This window comes from Acanthopagrus latus, chromosome 19 (assembly GCF_904848185.1).
Source record: "Acanthopagrus latus isolate v.2019 chromosome 19, fAcaLat1.1, whole genome shotgun sequence".
Classification (NCBI taxonomy): domain Eukaryota; kingdom Metazoa; phylum Chordata; class Actinopteri; order Spariformes; family Sparidae; genus Acanthopagrus; species Acanthopagrus latus.
In genome coordinates, this window is record NC_051057.1 from 23,682,991 (window position 1) to 23,703,171 (window position 20,181).

A 20,181-nucleotide genomic window follows, 5' to 3' on the forward strand; every position below is an offset into this window, starting at 1 on the left:
AGTTTCAGTTAATACATTTGCAAAGAAAAATAGACAAAACACACAATAAACGAAGTTAAACATGAATTTGAGTGACCCCAAAATATTCTACAGATATTGCGATAGTGTATTGTGAATTAATTCAGCCAAATAATTATCTAGTGAAAATCTAATATATGTAACATCTTTCAGATCAGTAATAAGTGGTTTTGGATAGAAATTTCAAACTCAGAATTTTTATATTCAGAAGTTAATGAGGTAATAATACAACCTCTGTAATATGTATTTTTTTTCCCATCAGTGAATAAACAAGCTGTTCTCAAGCTAGACAGGTGGCAGGGTCCGCCACACATATAAACAAAGTAAAACATTATAAATCCTGTTGTCCTTTAAGGTCAGTTTGTTTATTCAGTCATGACAACAAAGAGTTTGATTATTTAGTTTGTTTCGGCAGATATCAGTCGAATCTTTCTCTCCTCATTCACTTGTCTTCCCCAAAACTACAGACTGCTCCTTTAATCAGGATATTAATCAATTATCACCCCACAACATATATGGAAAAGGTCATTGAACTCACCACTGCCTTAGACACAACACCAGAAACATGTTTTTACCTGCTGTAATAATTAATAATCAAGATGAAAATGAGTAATGATTGTAGAATAACCTGAGAGGTTTGTGTCAGGCTTATAAACGTACAGCTGGTTTATCTGAGGCAGCTGTGGCTCCATCCCTGGACCTCCATCATCCAGGATGCTGCCTGTTAAAAAGTTAATAGCTTGTTAGCTAATGATAGCAGGCTATCTCTGACGGTAGCCTGGTTAGCTTCGCGTCAGTAGCAGGAAAGGCTCCATGTTAGTGCTGACAGCCTCACGGAGCATCATGTGATTGAATCCCAGTTAAATCAGACAGAACCAGTCCTCTGCATTCACGGAATTTTGACAGCTAGCAAAACATGGCTAAAATGGCCCAGTTTTCTTGTATCCCGAGGACGTCAAACCAGACTCCGTTCAAAACTCCGCCAATTGAATGTGTTTTTGCTTAGTGGCGGCGCAAACGCCTGAGAAATCTAGAAAAAAAACATTCCCATAAATATATAGAATCCACTTTTCAATTCGGCGTGGATGAAATCCACAAAATATCTTTACTTTGATACAATCTTAACCTTAACTGCGGGTTAACGCCGCTCCTAGACACCCAGCAGGACGCACTTCATGCCAGAGGAAGACCGTGGGAACCACAGGCAGCCCGACGCCGAAAACAGTAGTTTGTGCCGCATACTGTGTCGCTATGTTAGCCGCAGTGAAGAAAAGCATCTTAAACGATGACAAGCTCAAACATCTTCGGTTTTGACCAGCCGGACTTTGCCGAAAAGGAAAACTACCTCAATTAGCTGAATATGAAATGGAAATATGTGGAGAGGACACGGAGGCGCGTCCCGGGCTCCGTGAATCTAGCAAAGAAAGGGTAACTTGCTGACCTTTTTTGGACTGGGTTCTGGAGTTCTTTCTCTGGGCCATTGCTTCGTAGATTCTCCAATGCAGGTTTTCCAGTAAAGCAGCTACAAAATAAGAAGCTAGCTGAACGGTGAGTGTGTCAGAAACACGGACAAAGTGACGCCGCTCGGTGTGTTCTGCTCTCAGTGATGAAGAGACGACTTCACCGAGAAATCACGTCCTCACTTGGATACCAGCAAAGCCAAAGTCCATAGTAACCGTGACTGACCCTACATTCCACCAATCAGAACCATGGATTCAGGTCAGGGGCGGGACTAGAGGCGGGCTCTGATGATTTTGGACCAATCAGGTTGCAGCCCAGCTTCCCAGTCTCGTCCTTGTCTTTGGAAAGGATCAAAAACGTGGCAGAAGAAGAAGAAGAGTGTGAAACATCTGGGCGGAGAGCAGACGTGACCTGAGGACAAATACTGACTTTAACTTTATTTGTGTACTATATACGTGTCTGTGCACAGGTGTTTAATGTCGATGATAGAATTAATAGCAGAACAAACTGAATCACATGATGTGGTAGAAATATTAACACAGCTAATTAAAGATCAAACTGTACAAACACATTTTCTTCTTCGATAAACTTCAACTTTGCTCCTCTGTCTTCTCCCCTGACTGCATCATCATCATCATCATCATCATCATCATCATCATCATCACCTCTTTATGAGTAATCAGTGATGTATCTCTGTTGATGAGTAAAGTGAGCAGCTCCCCCTGCACTACTTTAATATTTAGTGCTTGTATTACTGCGGTCAAGCCAGCCGTGGTAAGCTAAGTTATCTGATCTGATATTAATTTTATTGACTTTACTGATTGTTGGAATCAGAGTGAATAATAAAATAAACCAAACAATGTGTCTGCGACTGAACCACTGAGCTGCTAAACTAAGTACTTCCAAGGTATTTTTAATGTATTCTGTTTGCGTAATCTGTGTCAAAACCCTTGACAGGGGAAAAAGAATAAGTATATTTCACCCAACTTTGATGTGGAATAAAAAAAAAACATACTTTACATAAGTAGTAAAAAATAATCATTGTTTTCTGGTAAGAATTTTGATTACTTGAAAAATACACAGTAAAAGTACTTTTTATTATGCATGCAAGTAGTCTAGGAAGTACTAAGTTCAGCAGTCACTGAATCTTGCACAATTTGTGGAAAATAACTTTTTTATTCCACATCAAAGTTGGGTGAAATTGATGCATTCAGGTGCGCTCCAGGACAATGGGAGATGGGAGCTGTCAAACCTGAGGGGACTGTGTCAAGCAGGCGCCACCTACTGGACATTAAGGTCGATGCACTTCCATTTGTCACAAACACAATGTGATAAAATATTAGAAACTTTTTCTTATTTATGACTGATCAGAATATTACATCACTAACCTCCTCATGCAGTTCCCAGGGATCGTGTTTGACTCAGAACCAGAATCAGAATCAGAATCCGAACTCCATTATTGGTCCTGCAAACAGAGACATCTGTGAGTCACAGCGGCCTAAGGACAGTTCAATTTATCAATAAACAATAATAATAGTAGAAATATGTAATATATAATATATAAAAGGGGCTGCACAGTGGCCGGTTGGGACGCCTGGGATCTTTCTGTGTGGAGTTTGTATGTTCTCCCTGTGCAAGCGTGGGTTTTCACCGGGTACTCCGGCTTCCTCCCACAGTCCAAAAACATACTGAGGTTAACTGATCATTCTAAATTGTCCGTAGGTGTGAATGAGAGTGTGGTTGTTCGTCTCTATGTGTAGCCCTGTGATAGACTGGCGACCTGTCCAGGGTGTCCCCTGCCTTCGCCCTAAGTCAGCTGGGATAGGCTCCAGCCCCCCCGCGACCCTGCAGAGGATTAAGCGGCGTACATAGAATATGTACAGATGATGGATGGATGGATGGATGGATAATATATAAAAGGTAAGAAAGACATTCCTATATACATAATGTGTACAATTGCCACGCCCCTTTCTGTGACATCACCCCCATGAAGTCATTTGATTTCATTCACATTTCATTTCATTTATTTTATTTTTTTAAAAGTCCAGTACAGAAATCAGTAACACTTCAGCTGAGGTGTCCAAATTACCTGACTGCACCCGATTACAGTATCAAAGTAACTTGATTACATTTGAATAACAACTAATAAATACCAGAGAAATTAAATATCAATAAAAAAAAATGAAGAACTATTTTTATTCTTTTTTATCAACTGTTTATCTGTGTTAGTTCTATAATTACATAATTATAATTGTTGGAATTACTTAAGTCTCATATGGCAACAGAAGCTCAGGCCAGGACTCGAACCCTCAGCTAGTATTAATTCCTAGTCATGGGGGTTACGCTCTACCCACTGAGGTACAGTGTCCAACAGTTACCTGTCTCTCAGGTAAAGTCACTATGCAAAATGAGTCCCGCCCACAGAGTTTCTGACCAATGCAGGTGGTGCGTGCCAAACGGGGCGTTTTCCCGCGTAAAGATAGTGGATTTCCCTCCAAAACCTCAGATGTGTATAATAATGGCTGAGGGATCTCCACTCTGGTTGGCTCTTCTCTGAGGACACCAACACGGTGAGTAAACTGTTCTGTAGGAATCTGCTTTATGTGTCCAGTTACCTGCTCAGTACAAGTATATTCATGTCTGTGAGGGGGGTAAACAGATCAGTTATTACTTACTGATCTCAGGCAATTAGCCCAGGTGATCTTCCTTCATATATCCGCAGCTCCACATAGTAACTACCTTCATGTTGTCCGAACCCAGAAAGCTCTACATGTGTGCCGGTTAAAATGGAGCCAGCCTCCCTCTCATGTCGGGGAGATTTGATTTTGCTTCAAAACTGTGTGGAATAACTCTGAACACAAAGCAGAAGTCGTCTCATTTAACTCATAAGTATCGAGGTAAATTCGTCTCGAACATAATCCTAATTAACCTCATTAAATCTGCCATGGACCTTGTCCTCCATTGTGATTTCGTCCGTTTTATCTCTGCAGTGTTTATTACATGAATAAAGTCACAGTAAATTAGATTTGGGACGCTATCTCTGAACAAGTCGCTAGTTTCGGTAAAATCGGCATGATTTTTTAATGTATTTAATTTATCTTTATAAAGACATGAAAGCTTGTTAGCTATCTCGTGGTTATGTTATGCTATGTTAGCAAGCTGACTTTAAAGTTGTTGGAGACACACTGCACGGTTTAGAAACACGTCGGCAGCGACTCAGCTGCCTTTATTAACAGGTAAGGACACATGAACCAGGTACTGATACTATACCAAGCTTATAAAGACGTCTGAGTTATTTAATCGTGGTGTTTTTACAGACAGGTTTGCATGTTAGCTAACGTGTTTCTGTTGGAGAGTGTTAGCATGACGCCATCATGATGCTGTTAGCTTGCTAATACTAGCATTGTTACAGCCGAATATCAGAGTACAGCACATTTAGCTAACAGGAGCCATGTGTTGTTTTTAACAGTGTCTCAGTATATTGCATGTCAGCATCTATAAAGGTCATTTTGAGCAGCTAAAGTAGTTTAACACACAATAGGCAGCCTCATTGTAGCTGCACAGAATTTATTCAGTGTGTTTGTCTCATTTCTGGTTTAATTTGTGATTTAAATCACTGCACTGACTCCCTGTGTGTCAAAAGATAGACTTTAAAATCATTTTACCTGTGTATGAAGCGCTAAGTGTTCTCAGGACTGAACACATTTGCTTTACTTTTTGTTTACTTTTAAAAAAGCACATTTATTAAATCAGATTATAGTAGATTTTATATTGCAGAGTGATGTGAGACTCTTGAAGTGATGTCATGCACATGGTCACAGACTGCTCTTTATTATGAAATTAGAATCCTGTAAGAAATCCCCTTTTTGCTGGATGTGTCTGTAGTCTGAATACATCGTATTTTTTTCCTGTTACTTTATGAGAATATATATATTCACACACATATGCATGTAGTCATCATGTTATATTGATGTACCTCCTCCTCTCTACAGGTGAACAGTGGGACATGTCTTCAGCTTCAGGTGGAACAGCTCTGACCTGTACGGTGATCAGACCCAGAGAGGAGACACACCTGGTCCAACCAGGTCAGTGCAATGGAGGTGCAAAATTTAAAGGCAGAAAGTGTGAGATTTGTCAGTTGCTGTTCATTAATACTCTAAAATCAGTAAATGATTCTAGAGGATAGTCGAGTCTCATTCACATGTCGTTGAATACTGACAGTTTGTGTTGGCAGAAGCCACGACAGTGTCACTGTTGGGACACTAGTCTCTTTCCCTCTTTTTCTGTTAGTCTTTTAAAAAACGAATTAATAAGGCAAACAAGTGATGTACAAGTTACTTCAGTGGGAAGTAAAAGAAGGAAGTAAAAGTAGTATTTGAAATGGGCTTTACTAAGTGCTATATTGTTGGCAACTGGCCTTGATTCAGTTCAGCATGTTACTTGGGTTTTGTTCACTGAGAGGAAATATAAACATTCTGTCTGTTTAGAACGCCCACATTTATTTGATATAATTTATATGTAATGTAAATTATATAATTATATTCTATTAAACCCGTGTATCTACAGTGTTCAGCCATAACATTAAAACAACTGACAAGTGAAATGAGCATTGATCATCTTGTTACAATCAAATGTTCTGCTGGGAAACTTTGAGTTCTGTCATTTCTGTGGATTCTCTTTGACAAACACCAGCCACCCAAACACCGTTCAGACCAACTGCACCCCCTCAGGGCAAAGAACCCAAGGTGTCAAACTGGCCTCCTCATTGTCCAGATCCCAGTCCAGCTGAGCATCTATGGGATGCATCAGAACCAACTACCATCCATGTTGGGGCCCCCATGGATCGTTGTTGGCTCTGACTGCATCCAGTGGAAGCTCAGTTGGATTGAGATCTGGGGAATCTGGAGGTCAGGTTGACACCTTGAGGTCTTTCCCACGTTCCTCGGGTCGTTCCTGAGCAGTTTTTGCAGCATTGCAGGCGCGTTGTCCTGCTGGGGGGGCACTGCCACCAAGGAGTGCTGCTGCCATGAGGGGGTGTACTTGGTCTGCAGCTGTGTTTGGGTGACTGATGTTTGTCAAAGAGAAATTCACATGAATGCTAGGACTCATGGCTTCACAACCGAACATGGCATTGGAACACAATGATCCATGTTATTTATTTCACCTGTCACTGGTTCTAATGTTGTGGCTCTCAGTATATACACATTTGATGCTTTTTACAGATACATTCAGAACTTCCACAAATAAACACAAAACTTCCACAAATACACACAAAACTTCCACAATTAAACTCAAAATCTCCCAAAAACTTCACAATGATACACAAATTAACCGCAAATACATACAAAAACTCCACAAAACTTCACAAATAAGTTCCACAAATAAAAACAAAACCTCCACAATGGCACTCAGAATCTCTACAAACCTCCATAAATACACACAAAATATCCACACTATAACGAGCTTATAAAGATGTCTGAGGCATTTCATCACCGTGTTTTCAAAGATAGGTTTGCATGTTAGCTAACACGTGTCTGTTGGCGAGTGTTAGCATGACGCCATTATCGTGCTTCAGTGTTTGTCTCAGTTCTGGTTTAATGTGTTATTTAAATCATTGCACTGACTGCTCACTCATGAAAATGAGCAAAACTTTAATCTTCATAAGTCTGAAATAAAACCTGACTCCAGAGAAGTGATTCAACAAACGGACGTTGTTTAAACACACAGAACATTTATAATAATATAGATGAGGCGATTTACATCACATGAGATTTGAATAGTGGGACTAAATATAAAACATTCATTATATATTTCTTAATCACTGATAATGACACTCAAGATAACAGTATATGTTTCTTACTTGACGTCTAAAGGAAGTGAAAATGTTCTGATGTTCAGCGTGTGAGCAAAGTTTAACACTGAACTGACTTTACAACTAAATCTACAGATATTACAGCAAATAAAAGCAACTCTGATCAGTGTGTCTTTTTTTAACAACGGATCAAATGACCATGTGAAAGTTGGAGTTTGTTTAAGGCGACAGATTCACAATGATGACCAGACTCTTTGGATTCTTTAGGTCACTTTCTGCCACAACAGTCTGGTCGGATCCACTCGACAAAGAGACTTTAAAGCTGTCAGATACAGAACCTGCTCTGATAACAAACATACTTGGGTTTGGAGTCAGAACCGTGTTTCAGTTTGGAGACTTCAGTGAAGTTCTGATGTTGGTGGTCAGAACCGGAACTGCTTTTTCACATCAACTTCTAAAATATAATGTGGAAATAAACTGCAATTCACCATCATTCCACATGGTGGAGCTGCAACTGACAGCAAAAACAAATATCTAGTTAAATATGTTGATCAACAGTTTTGTTTACAGACAGCTGTTGAGGCTCTTTGTGTTGAGAATATGTGAGTGAATAAAAGAATAAAGCTCCAGGTCCAGGTGGAGGTCCAGGTGGAGGTCCAGGTGGAGGTCCAGGTGGAGGTCTAGGTGGAGGTCCAGGTGGAGGTCCAGGTGGCGGTTCAGGTGGAGGTCCAGGTGCAGGTCCAGATGGAGGAGGTGTCTGAGTGTGGAGCAGAAGGAGTGGAGGAGTGTCAGTGTGTCTGCAGAGACTGTGTAGAAGGACAGAGCAGCAGCAGAGCAGTCCAGATACACTGATGATACTCTGTCACATCCAGAGGAACACAGGGATGATGCTGGACTGGACATTGTGTGTGACAGTGGAGCTGATCTCAGAGCAGTTCACACTGCAGCACTGACAGTCATCTCCACTTGTTGTGATTGGTCCGTCAGTCACTGCTGGATGAAGCTCTCCTCTCCACTCCACCTCCCAGTAACACGGCCCAGTCAGAGCCTCTCCACCCACCAGCTGATGGTGCTGCTTCAACCTCTCTGGATCATCAGGACACAGCTGATCCTCTCAACACCTCCACCTTTCTCATCACTCACACAGAAACCACCTCCAGCTGATGAGAGAACCAGAGAGACAGCGGAAGTGATAAATGAGTGTTTCCAGAGACTCCCTCCATCAGCTGTCAGTCAGTGATATAAAGACCAGCAGGACTTCCGTCCTGTTCAGACCACAAGTGGAGCGGCTGTGTAGCGCAGCCAGCTTCCTTTCAGCTTCATGTTAACGTGTTGGAGTGAAGCTCACAGACCTGCAGACACTTTGGACATCAAGTCTGTTTACTCTGCAGGTTTCACTGAAGGACACAGTGGAAATAAACTGCTGACAGTCCCTGAACGCATCATTACTGCAGGAACACAGATACTCACAGCTCACTTTAAAGATGGATGGCTGTCAGAGTATCAGTCACATTTGAATATTTCATCTAATTTTAAAATATCTGAGTCTGACAAGTAAAACATCAGCTGTGGTTTCTGGACTTCAGCAGAGGTTCTGGTCTGTATCCAGACCACATGGTTACTAAATGTAATGATGGTTCTCTGAAATAAGAGCCTTCAGTCAGACTGATCTGAGAGCTGTGACAAAGATGAACTGATGAGTTCTTCAGTGTTGAAATGAGAGAACAAACACTTTGAGATCAGATTTGATGCTCTGACAGTTTGATGAATGAGGACACTGTCTCTATACATCCTGTGATGCTGTCAGCTGTGATCAGCTTTATTTCCTGTAGACATGAACACAACAACAACAGTCGTCTTCACATCAACTCAAACACACGATCACAACAAGCTTCTGGCTCGTCTGATTGGCTGACTGTTCTCCTCTCACAGCTTCACTGAGGAAAGCAGGAAATACTGGATCTTTACTTTGATACTGTGTTTAGTACAATACTGGTGAAACCAGCATGAACTGACTCCAACCCTCTACTGACCTCAGAGTCTCCAGTCTGCAGTCTGGACGCTTCTTCAGATCACACAGCAGCTTCATGTCTAAATTCTGCCGGGCCCCTCCTGTCAGGTCCAGCTCTCTCAGATGGGAGGGATTGGACTTAAGAGCTGAGGCCAGAAGAGCACAGCTGATCTCTGAAAAGCTGTTGAAACACAATCTGAAAAAAGAATATTTGATGTAAGTTTAGAAGACAAAAGTGTCTGCTTGAAGTCAGTCAGTGTTTAAAGTGCTTGAAGTCAGTCAGTGTTTATCTGTTCAGTGCTGAAGAAGGTTCATAACTCAACAGGATGCAGGTTCAAAACTGCAGAATACAAAAAGTTAGAAGCTGCTGCTTCTATAAAGATGTAGTGACCTTGAATTGGATCTAAAATCAGTAAATTTTTATTAATTTGGCTTCACAACATGGAGAAGCTGCAAAGGGGTGTGATGGAGCTGCAGAGTTTAAGAGGTAACCTCTTAAACTCTGCAGCTCCACCAGTGGCTCCATCTATACAAACTCATGTTGTGAAGCCAAAAAAATATCTCACAAGAGCAGATTCAATGTGTGATTCCACCATTTAAGATAGGGTTTAAATACTTCAGTCAGTATAAACATTATAAAGGTTTGGAACAAGCAGATATGTTGATTTTTGTCTCACTGAGAAGAAGACATGTTTTTATGAACCCTCCGGTAATGTTCAGGTCAAATGGGACTGAATTTCTCTGAAAAGTGTTCTGTTTCATTTAATCTAACTGTGCACAGGTTCAATGGATTTCTCCACACTGGGCACCTGAAACCACAAAATACAGTTTGATCACTTTCATTACTGGGACGCCTGGGATCTTTCTGTGTGGAGTTTGCATGTTCTCCCTGTGCAAGTGTGGGTTTTCACCGGGTACTCCGGCTTCCTCCCACAGTCCAAAAACATACTGAGGTTAATTGATTATTCTAAATTGCCCATAGGTGTGAATGAGAGTGTGCCTGGTTGTCTGTCTCTATGTGTAGACTGGCGACCTGTCCAGGGTGTCCCCTGCCTTCGCCCTAAGTCAGCTGGGATAGGCTCCAGCCCCCCCGCGACCCTACAGAGGATTAAGCGGCGTACAGATAATGGATGGATGGATGTACAAGCATCGGATGGACATACTTTCTCTACCAGACACACACATGCATGTGTGTGACCCCGCAGTCAGAACAAATAAATGCTCTCAGTTGAATGTTTGAAATAAAATTGTACTTCATCTGATTATCACAGTTTTCTTTGACAACTTAATGAACATTTTCTACAGTTTCTTTAACAAACATAAGTCTTTCTTGACTGAAGATTAAATTTATTCAAAAAAAAACACAAAAATATGAACAAAAAGGCATTTATGACTTAATGGAACTAAATTATGTCTGAACATGAATATGGTCATGTCACATAACCGCTTTATCCCGTTTTATGGGGTTGCGGAGTTTATTGCTGGAGCCAGTCCTAGCTGTCTCTGGGCAATAGCAGGGTACCTGGACAAGTCACCAGCTCATTGCAGGGACCTCACTGATGGCAGATGCCATGCAGGAGCCAACTGCACATCAGGAGCAGTTTCTTGCACAAGGACACTTCGACATGCAGCTCAGCCCAACTTTAAACCAGTGACCTTCTGATGACCAGCCGACCTGCTCTACCCGCTGAGCTACAGCTGCCTTTTGAATATGGTTCACTTGTTAATTCAACATATGAGATCAGTTACAGAGTCAGTGAACTGACCTCAGAGTCTCCAGTCTGCAGTTCTTGCTCTGTAAAAAGTCACACAGCAGCTTCACTCCTGAATCCTGCTGGTTGTCGATGCCCAGGTCCAGCTCTCTCAGATGGGAGGGGTTGGAATTCAGAGCTGAGACCAGAGAAGCACAGCTGATATCTGACATTCTGCAGTCCCACAATCTGAATAAAGAATAAATGATGGGGATGAAAATCCATTCTCAACATTACTGTGTCCTCATCAATGAGCTTTCCTCTAAAATGAATAGAGAGACTTTGTCATTGTGTTATTGTGGCTCATCATCAGCCTTCTACAGACATCATCCAAATGTCAGCACAACATTCATACAGTGGTTCATGTCAACACAGATTAATAACAGGCTGCTGATCTCAGTCAGGGCTGGATTAATAATCTAATCAGACATAATTAGGGGGCCAAGCCCAAGGGGCCGAGGGAACGCGTATACTAGCAGACGCGTTTCCTAGGACCAGCGGTGCTAGGGACCCTACTGTAATAGTAAAGATTTACTCCCACTAATAGTGGTGCTGCAGGATAAACTGTGCAAGGGAGGGCGGTGCAATTTGGAGGGTTGGTCCAGACACCTGCACGTACCTCAGACACAAAAAACTACATATATCCACCAGCAGGGGGCACTATAACCTAGGCCAATGTGTATTTACCTATAACTCCCACACCATATGTCTCATATTCAAAAACTTGTATCCCCATTTTTAACAGATTTCTATAGCAAGCTATAAAAATGTAAACTGTTTGATGTCTCAGTCAAACTAAATTTGAGATCCTTGGTTGCCATGAGACTGGGAAGGGATAAGCAGAATTTGGCAAATTTTGGCAGCGCTTGAACGGCTACACCACCTTATGGTGGAGGGCTTTGAGCGCCCAAATGACCCTAGGAGCTATGATGTACAGGATTTAATGCCCCTGATAGGGTCTCCCAAGGCAAACAGGTCAGACTAAGATCGGTTCCAAAGCCCCTAATGAATGAAATAACATGGGGAATATGGGAACATGGGAAATAACAAGGGGCCGGTGCAGTGTGATTTGGGTGGCAGTCATGGGCGGGGGCCCAAACAACCCAATCCTTTGGCGGTGACTCTAGCCATGGGGACATAGAATGTCACCTTGCTGGGGAGAAAGAGCCTGAGTTAGTGCGGGAGGTTAAACGGTACCGACTAGACATAGTTGGGCTCACACACAGTCTGGGCTCTGGAACCCAACTCCTTGAGAGAGGTTGGACTCTGGAGTTACCTGTGGTGAGAGGCGGCGAGCTGGTGTGGGCCTGCTTATAGCTCCCCAGCTCAGTCGCCATATGCTGGAGTTTACCCTGGTGAACGAAAGGGGCACTTCCCTGTGCCTTCGGGTCAGGGATAGGTCTCTCACTGTCGTCTCAGCTTATAGGCCGAACGGCAGTGCAGAGTACCCAGCCTTCTTGGAGGCCCTGGGAGGGGTACTGGAGAGTGCTCCAACTGGGGACTCTGTCGTTCAACTGGGGGACTTCAACGCTCACGTGGGTAGTGACGGTGTTACCTAAAGGGGTGTGATTGGGAGGAACGGCCTCCCCGATCTGAACCCGAGTATTTTGTTACTGGACTTCTGTGCTAGTCACAGTTTGTCCATAATGAACACCATGTTCAAGCATAAGGGCATCCACATGTGCACTTGGCACCAGGATGCCCTAGGACGGAGGTCAATGATCGACTTTGTAGTCGTATCATCTGACCTCTGGCTGTATGTCTTGGACACTCGGTAACGAGAGAGGGTGGGCTGTCAACTGATCACCGCCCGGTGTCACGCTGGGGTAAAAAGGGAAGACTATGGAAGGGGAGGTGGACCCAAACGCAGTTACTCCGGAGGCAAGATCAGGGAAGCAAAAGGCGAGCTTTATTTAAAAAGCTGTTTACAAAAACCAAAAGCAGGCAAACGGGGATGAAAAACAAAGTAGCAACCAAGGACGAGACGAAGTAGCAAAGCAAAAATACAAAGTTCAAATCAATGTCAAAGTACAAATCAAACATGGAAAAAATGCAAAATAAATCCAAAACCTACCAAACAGAAGCAGGAGCGTAAACAGGAGCATGGACAGGCAAAGACAAACTAAGACAAACAAAGACAATGACCAGACAGGTAGTGAAGGGAACACAGCTACTAAATACACAGACACTAATGACATAACGAGGAACAGGTGAGGAGAGAGGAGGGAGGATGTCAGGTGAGATAACGAGGGGGAGGAGCATAGGAGAAAACATGAAGTGAACAAAACAGACAGAGGGAGCCAGAGGGGAGAACATAGGAGAAACTTAAAGAACACATGAGGGCATGGAAAATCAAAACATGAGACACAAGACATGGAAAAACAAAACATAGGACACAACAAGACATGATACATTGACATAAATCAAATACAAGAAACCAAAAACCAGATACAAGAACAAACAAACAAGAATCATGACACCCGGTGGTAAGTTGGATCCGCTGGCAGGGGAGGAAGCTGGACAGACCCAAACGCATTGTGAGGGTCTGCTGGGAGTGTCTGGCGGAACCCTCTGTCAGGGAGGTCTTTAACTCACACCTCCAATTTTTACAAAATTTGGTCAGTATGATGTAGGTCCAATCCTGAGGCCATATCTTGAAGTAGGTCATGACTGGTCAATGTGGGCATGGCTTATTACAAGATAAACAAGAAACATTAATTTCAGCCAAACTGTTATGCTGAGAGTTTTGAAATTTATATGGTAGAAATAGAATAGGACACAGTTCTTTCATACCAAAACTTGCACATGTACTCCACTAGGTGGTGCTATAATAGATGCAATCGTGTTTTTGCCTGTAACTTCCACATTTTAAATAACACATTCGCAAACCTTATATCCATATGTTCCCTGAATAGAACTGGGTTTTCTGACACTGGAGATGCCCACTTCTGCTGCACATTTCGTTCGCTAAATCACCATATATGCAAAACCTACTTTTTCAAACTCCTCCTACAATTTTAGCACCATCTGCCTGAAACTTTGCACATAGAATCTCCAGATATGTCTGATTAAAATTTGTCAAAAGAATTTTGGTGCTCCAAAAAATCTGCTAGTTATAACCAAACAATCTTTTTTGCTAGCTAAAAAACACATATTGTTTCATATTTCTGTCAAACTAAATACTTTCAACATTAAACTTCAGTCAATTGTTCCCGACGTCATCCAGAGGCTCTCTGCCAAATTTGTTGCAAATTGGCCAATAGGTGGCACTATAATGGATGTAAATGCATTTTTGCCTTTAACTTCCACATTTTAAAGAACACATTCATAAACATCATATTCATGTGTTTCTCCAATAGAGCTAGGTTTTCTGACATAGGCCCTGCCCACTTCTGCTGCACTTATTCTTTAGGTAAGCAACAATTGGTCAAAGTGGGCATGATTTAGTTCAACAAATCCAAATCAGCACACATTCAGCCTTTTGCACTTCCAGTGCTCTTCCCATTACAGTGAATACCACGCTCAGACGTTGGCCTGTGTCCTCACTTTTGCCCTGAGCCCGTCATCCTTTGGGGCCAATGACCGCTTGGCCCCCGTTCATAACTGCTTGGAGTTCTAGCTGTGTTTTTGTTCTTTCATTCTCCTGTTTTTTTTTATTCATAACAACCACATGTCATTTCATAAAAATACTGAGATAGATGTTTTTGATGTATATAAAAAATGTATATAAAAATTAAAAATATATATAGTATTAAGAAACTTCTGTGAGAGATTTAAATTAGGTAGATACACAGTGGATAAGAAAAAAAAACATCAACTGACCTCAGAATCTCCAGTTTACAGTTTGGACTCTTCAGTCCAGAACACAGCTGCTTCACACATGAATCCTGCAGTTCGCTGTAACCCAGGTCCAGTTCCCTCAAATGGGAGGGGTTGGACCTCAGAGCTGAAGCCACAATTTCACAGTGAGTCTCTAAGAGTTTACAAACAGGAAATCTGCGATGACAGAGAAAAAAAATTAGAATAAAAAATGTTTAGCATAAAAAAGACTTTAAATAAATAAAACAGAGTGTTTCATCACAAAGCAATTTAACATGAGTGGCTTTAGCTCAGCTGGTTAGTTGTTGATGTCAAACCCAAACCAGCAACATGATGAACAGAAATCTGAAGACTTAGACAAAAGCTTCTATCAAACAGCTGTGATTAAAATCTTCAATGTTGAGACATTTCTGAAGCCTCCATCACCCAAAGAAAGACAGTGAGAAGATGACAGAAGTTACTAGTGTTCACTAGTTTCATAGATAGAAACACAACAATGACTTTTATAGACATTTTTAAATTAACAGATGTATAATTGTTTGATAAAGTAACAGGTGAAACACTAATTGAAGGAAAACTTTTCCAATATGGAGGTTTTATATCGTACATGTGTCTTGAGGGAGGATCTCTACTCTAACACTGATGTAGTTTTATGGTTTTGATAATCACATCTGGACTTACCGAGCAATTCTGCAGTTCCTCACAGCTGGAATCAGTCTCAGACGTCCCTCCTTTGAATTGGTGTACCTCCTCAGGTCCAGCTCATCCAGAACCTCCTCTGACATCTGCAGCATGTAGGCCAGAGCTGAGCAGTGGATCACAGAGAGTTTCTTCTCTGATCTGTTCTCTGACTTCAGGAGCTCTTGGATCTCCTGATGAACTGAGTGGTCATTCATCTCCATCAGACAGTGGAAGATGTTGATGCTTCTGTCAGGAGAGACATCATCACTGTTCATCTCCTTCAGGTTGCTGATGGCTCTCTGGATGATTTCTGGACTGTTGTCTGTCTGACCCAGCAGACCTCCTAAGAGTCTCTGGTTGGACTCCAGAGAGAGGCCATGAAGGAAGCAAACAAACAGGTCCAGGTGGCCATTTTTACTTTCAAGGGATTTCTCCATGGCTCTCCTCAGGAAGTCATCCAGGGATGGGTAACTGTAATACCTCCAACCTCCCAGGAAGTCCTCCAGGACCTTTGTGTTCCTGTTGGTGTAACAGTTGAACATGTAGACTGCAGCCAGAAACTCCTGAAAGCTCAGATGAACAAAGCAGTAGACTGTTTTCTGGAAGATCACACTCTCTCTTCTGAAGATCTCTGTACAAACTCCTGAGTACACCGAGGCCTCTGTGACATTAAGACCACAGCGCTGCAGGTCTTCTTGGTAGAACATGATGTTTCCTGTCTCCAGATGTTCAAACGCCAGCCTCCCCAGCTTCAGAAGAACTTCCCTGTCAGCCTCCATCAGCTCCTGTGGACTCGTCTCACGTCCCTCATCGTACTTCTGCTTCTTCCTCTTTGTCTGAACCAGCAGGAAGTGTGAGTACATGTCAGTCAGGGTCTTGGGCAGCTCTCCTCTCTGGTTTGTAGTCAACATGTGGTCCAGAACTGTAGCAGTGATCCAGCAGAAGACTGGGATCAGACACATGATGTGGAGGCTCGTGGAGGTCTTGATGTGTGAGATGATTCTGCTGGACAGATCTTCATCACTGAACCTCCTCCTGAAGTACTCCTCCTTCTGGACGTCAGTGAAGCCTCGTACTTCTGTTACCCTGTCGACATATGAAGGAGGGATCTGATTGGCCGCTGCAGGTCGGGAAGTGATCCAGACGAGAGCCGAGGGAAGCAGCTTCCCCTGGATGAGGTTTGTCAGCAGCACGCTGACTGATGACTCCTGTGTGACATCAGACACGACCTCATGGTTGTTGAAATCCAGTGAAAGTCTGCTTTCATCCAGGCCGTCAAAGATGAAGAGAAGTTTACAGACAGCGAGCTTCTCTGCTGTCACCTTCTGTAATGTTGGATGGAAAACATGGAGCAGCCTGAGAAGACTGTACTGCTCATCTCTGATCAGGTTCAGCTCCCTGAACGACAGCAGAACCAGCAGACTGACATCTTGGTTTTCGGAGCCCTCTGCCCAGTCCAGAGTGAACTTCTGCACCGAGAAGGTTTTTCCAACTCCAGCGACGCCGTTGGTCAGAACCACTCTGATGCGTCTCTGTTGGTCAGGTGAGGCTTTAAAGATGTCGCAGCACCTGATTGGAGTGTCATGGAGGGTCTCCATCTTGGAAGCTGTCTCTAGCTGTCTCACCTCATGTTGGGTATTAACCTCTTCACTCTGTCCCTCTGTGATGTACAACTCAGTGTAGATCCTGTGGAGGAGGGTTCCACTTCCTGTTTCATCACTTCCTGTTTCAGTTCCTTCAGTCACACGTTCACATCTCCTCCTCAGACTGATCTTATGTTCATCTAAAGCCTCCCGCAGAACAACATTCACTGCAACAGAGAAAAAAGGGAGACAGAAACTAAATTTCTGAGGCCTGATGGCTCTGAGTGAGCAGCTCTGAGAATAACAAATAGCTTCTGAGCTGACAACAGGTTCACACACTTATCAGCACCAGTCTACTGGGCCACACTGTCTCCATATGACAGTGATGATGAAACAGGAGCCGTCACCAGTTTTGCTAAAATCACTTTGTAGGTCTGTGTTGGTTCTAAATGTGCTGAGTTAGCATCTTCAGTTAGCACTGCTCTGTAGCATTGTGTTCATATGAGTTTGCTTGAATTCTTTCACCTTTCATTGTTTATTTTCCATCAATGTTAAGAACTTCCAGCACTCCTGCTGTTTTCTTTGTGACTCATAGATTATCTATCATACAGTCTTACTTGGTGCAGTGTTAGTCTGACTGACTGTCTGCAGTCCAGCTCTTGTTCTGGATCTTTCTCCACACTGGGGACAGGTGGAGTCTCCTGATGAAGCAGACTGGTCCCAGTATGAGGTGATGCACTGTCTGCAGAACCAGTGTCCACAGCTGGTAGAGACTGGATCCTTCAGGACGTCCTGACACAAAGAACAGCAGGACGGCTGCTCCTTCACAGAAACATGACTCCTCTTCTTCTTTCTGTGGAGATGAACACATTCTTTAACACATTACATTACTGGTGACCAACAGACGCCTCACATGTTGAATGCAGCTCTTAATCTACATGTGACGTTTCTGACCACATCCTCATATTTAGTATCTACTGCTGTTATTTCAGTGTGTCAGACACATAGTAAATCAACACTTAGGTAAATATAAGGACTCAGGAATGAATCAGGCTTTAATCTGATTCATCAGGACATCTCTAGTGATTGATTAACAAAGACACTGTTGTCATCAAAAAAACAAATGTCTATCATTAGAGAACATTTAGAAACTGAATCATTTTCAGGTCAGTTATCAGGAGAAACAGTCTCTTACTTTGTGGTGGGTCCTGGTTCAGTACTGAAGGCTGGAGGTTCATCCCTGGACCAGTCACTCTTCTGAGACTGACAGCTGGAGACTGGAGACTCTGCTCTCTGCCTGGTGTACTGAATTCTGCAAACATCAACATGTTTGTATTTATTTCATGCCAATATGCAGTTCTAAATGTATACATTACTGTGACTGACAGTTTGGCGATTAAAAACATGGCAGTCTTCTTACTTTGTGCCTGAGGGTCCAGGTTCTTTCCTGAAGGCTGGAGGTTCATCTCTGGACCAGTCACTCTTCAGAGACTGACAGCTGGAGACTGGAGACTCTGCTCTCTGCCTGTGGAAACAACAGGATGGATATTTAACATAAAGCATTTTCAGATGTTCAGAGGTAACATTAACATGACTCATCATTAAGTTTATTTCTCCATCTGCATGTTCTCAACATTTTTATCTACAGCTGGGAACATATTCTAAAGAGTGCAGAGTTTCTACATCTAGACTACATGACTGAGGTTGATTTGATGCTCAACCAACAGAGAGAAGGGCAACAGCACTGATCCATATTTCAATGGATCCATATCATCTCAAATAAAGCTGATCAGACTGTTTTATCCTCCCCACAGAGGAGGCTGTGCAGGCATGTTGTTTGATTCGGCTCACACAATGGGCCCCACAATGTACATAAGGAGGCAGAGGTTGATGCTTCTTGATAATGGCCTGTGCTCCTGAATATATCCCTGCCATGTCTGCAAAATCATCATAAGAACCTTTGCAAGGTTTTCTCCTGTGGTCAGACACCTCATACATGCCAACAAATTCAGATCACGATCAACATATCTCACACATACTGTTAATGTTGTCTGCAATTTCACAAATTATTGAGTGGCTCAGTAAATTCAGGATTTTGTTTTGAACTTGGGGACTCTTTTCACATGCTTTGCAACTGTAAAAGCACAATTCTCCTTCAACACCTGGGATGAAGTGAAGCCCAGGGAAGTCCTGATATTATTGTCTCTGGAATCTTAAGAGTTTTATCTGCCAACTTCTGAGAGACAATGGTCTTAGGATCTGGCTGATGAGGTTTTAAAGTAGTTACAGAAGATCCATCCTCTGTCTGAAGCCTCTCCCTGACTGTCAGTGCTGCAGCCTGGTCTCTCCCCTGACACACGACCTTCTACCTGTGCCACCTATTGCAACACAGATAATAACATTTTATGGTATAAATAAGACTAGTTCTGAAATAGCTGTGGAAATGCTAATCTAATCTTAGAGTCTCTTATCCTACAGACATTTCCTGAGCCAGTTATAATTTCTCCTTCAATTTCTCCTGCAATTCTAGACAGTAAATGCGCAAAGCAACATTTATAAACAGAATTAAGAATAGTAGTGGTGACATAGCTCTGAAAATTAATTGCAAAGTCACTTTTATGCTATCAACATTTTTTCTCAGCTAGTTATATTCTCTCCTCACCTGTGACCCTGCATCATCCTTGCTGGCCTCTGGTCCACTGTCTCCTCCCGGTGCCTTTCTATCGTACAAAGATTTAAAAAAATATGTGCAAAACTATAGTGAGCACAAGTTCTGTGCAGAAATTAATAAGGAGTGGGTTTATTCCTAGGTGGAAGAGTAGCCAAAAACTGTAGTCAAGTAAGAGTATTGTTACTTTACTTTACATAAGTAATCTTTTTCTAAAGTAAAAAGTAGTCATCCAAATAATTACTTGAGTAAGAGTAAAAAAGTATTTGGTGAAAAAACTACTCAAGTACTGAGTAACTTTTGAGTAGCCTAACGTCTGATTTATTCATCAAATAAGAACATTAATGTAATCAAGCAATCAATATTATAATCAGCAA

At 42.4% G+C, this 20,181-nt stretch overlaps 3 protein-coding genes and 1 long non-coding RNA gene across 6 annotated transcripts in view; 1 reads left to right on the plus strand and 3 right to left on the minus strand.

Moving 5' to 3' along the window:
* Positions 1-1,632, minus strand: part of unm_hu7910 (un-named hu7910) — a 32,271-nt gene extending 30,639 nt beyond the window's left edge. Inside the window, exons 1-2 of one of the 3 annotated variants that reach the window (XM_037080047.1) lie at positions 1,460-1,632; positions 679-739 (exon numbers count right to left, since the gene is read on the minus strand). In XM_037080047.1, the coding sequence (XP_036935942.1) occupies positions 679-739; positions 1,460-1,499 (101 nt within the window). In that variant the 5' untranslated portion in view covers positions 1,500-1,632. The remainder of the gene's footprint in view (positions 1-678; positions 740-1,459) is intronic. The other 2 variants (XM_037080048.1, XM_037080049.1) reach the window with 2 other exon arrangements.
* The window catches only part of LOC119009057 (NACHT, LRR and PYD domains-containing protein 14-like), a 308,098-nt gene that overhangs the window by 286,874 nt on the left and 1,043 nt on the right, over positions 1-20,181 (minus strand). Inside the window, exons 2-4 of the mRNA XM_037080031.1 lie at positions 19,799-19,856; positions 18,557-18,661; positions 18,332-18,448 (exon numbers count right to left, since the gene is read on the minus strand). Of these exons, the coding sequence (XP_036935926.1) occupies positions 18,332-18,448; positions 18,557-18,661; positions 19,799-19,815 (239 nt within the window). The 5' untranslated portion in view covers positions 19,816-19,856. The remainder of the gene's footprint in view (positions 1-18,331; positions 18,449-18,556; positions 18,662-19,798; positions 19,857-20,181) is intronic.
* Positions 7,000-8,157, plus strand: LOC119009109. The gene is made up of 3 exons (XR_005071627.1): positions 7,000-7,380; positions 7,516-7,921; positions 8,018-8,157. It is a non-coding gene; the product is annotated as an uncharacterized LOC119009109 (long non-coding RNA).
* LOC119009065 (NLR family CARD domain-containing protein 3-like) lies at positions 8,327-17,899 on the minus strand. The gene is made up of 6 exons (XM_037080050.1): positions 17,754-17,899; positions 15,554-17,363; positions 14,876-15,049; positions 11,069-11,242; positions 9,325-9,498; positions 8,327-8,451 (listed from the first exon to the last, which is right to left on the minus strand). Coding segments are annotated over exons 1-6 (2,358 nt in total). The 5' UTR covers positions 17,755-17,899; the 3' UTR covers positions 8,327-8,426.

Excerpts from the sequence above, each read along its gene's own strand:
- LOC119009065 (XM_037080050.1), bottom strand. Across the intron at positions 15,050-15,553 it reads AGGAACTGCAGAATTGCTCG|ATTTCCTGTTTGTAAACTCT; the intron begins GTAAGTCCAGAT and ends CTGTCATCGCAG. Across the intron at positions 8,452-9,324 it reads TGCAGACTGGAGACTCTGAG|CTGGAGGTGGTTTCTGTGTG; the intron begins GTCAGTAGAGGG and ends TTCTCTCATCAG.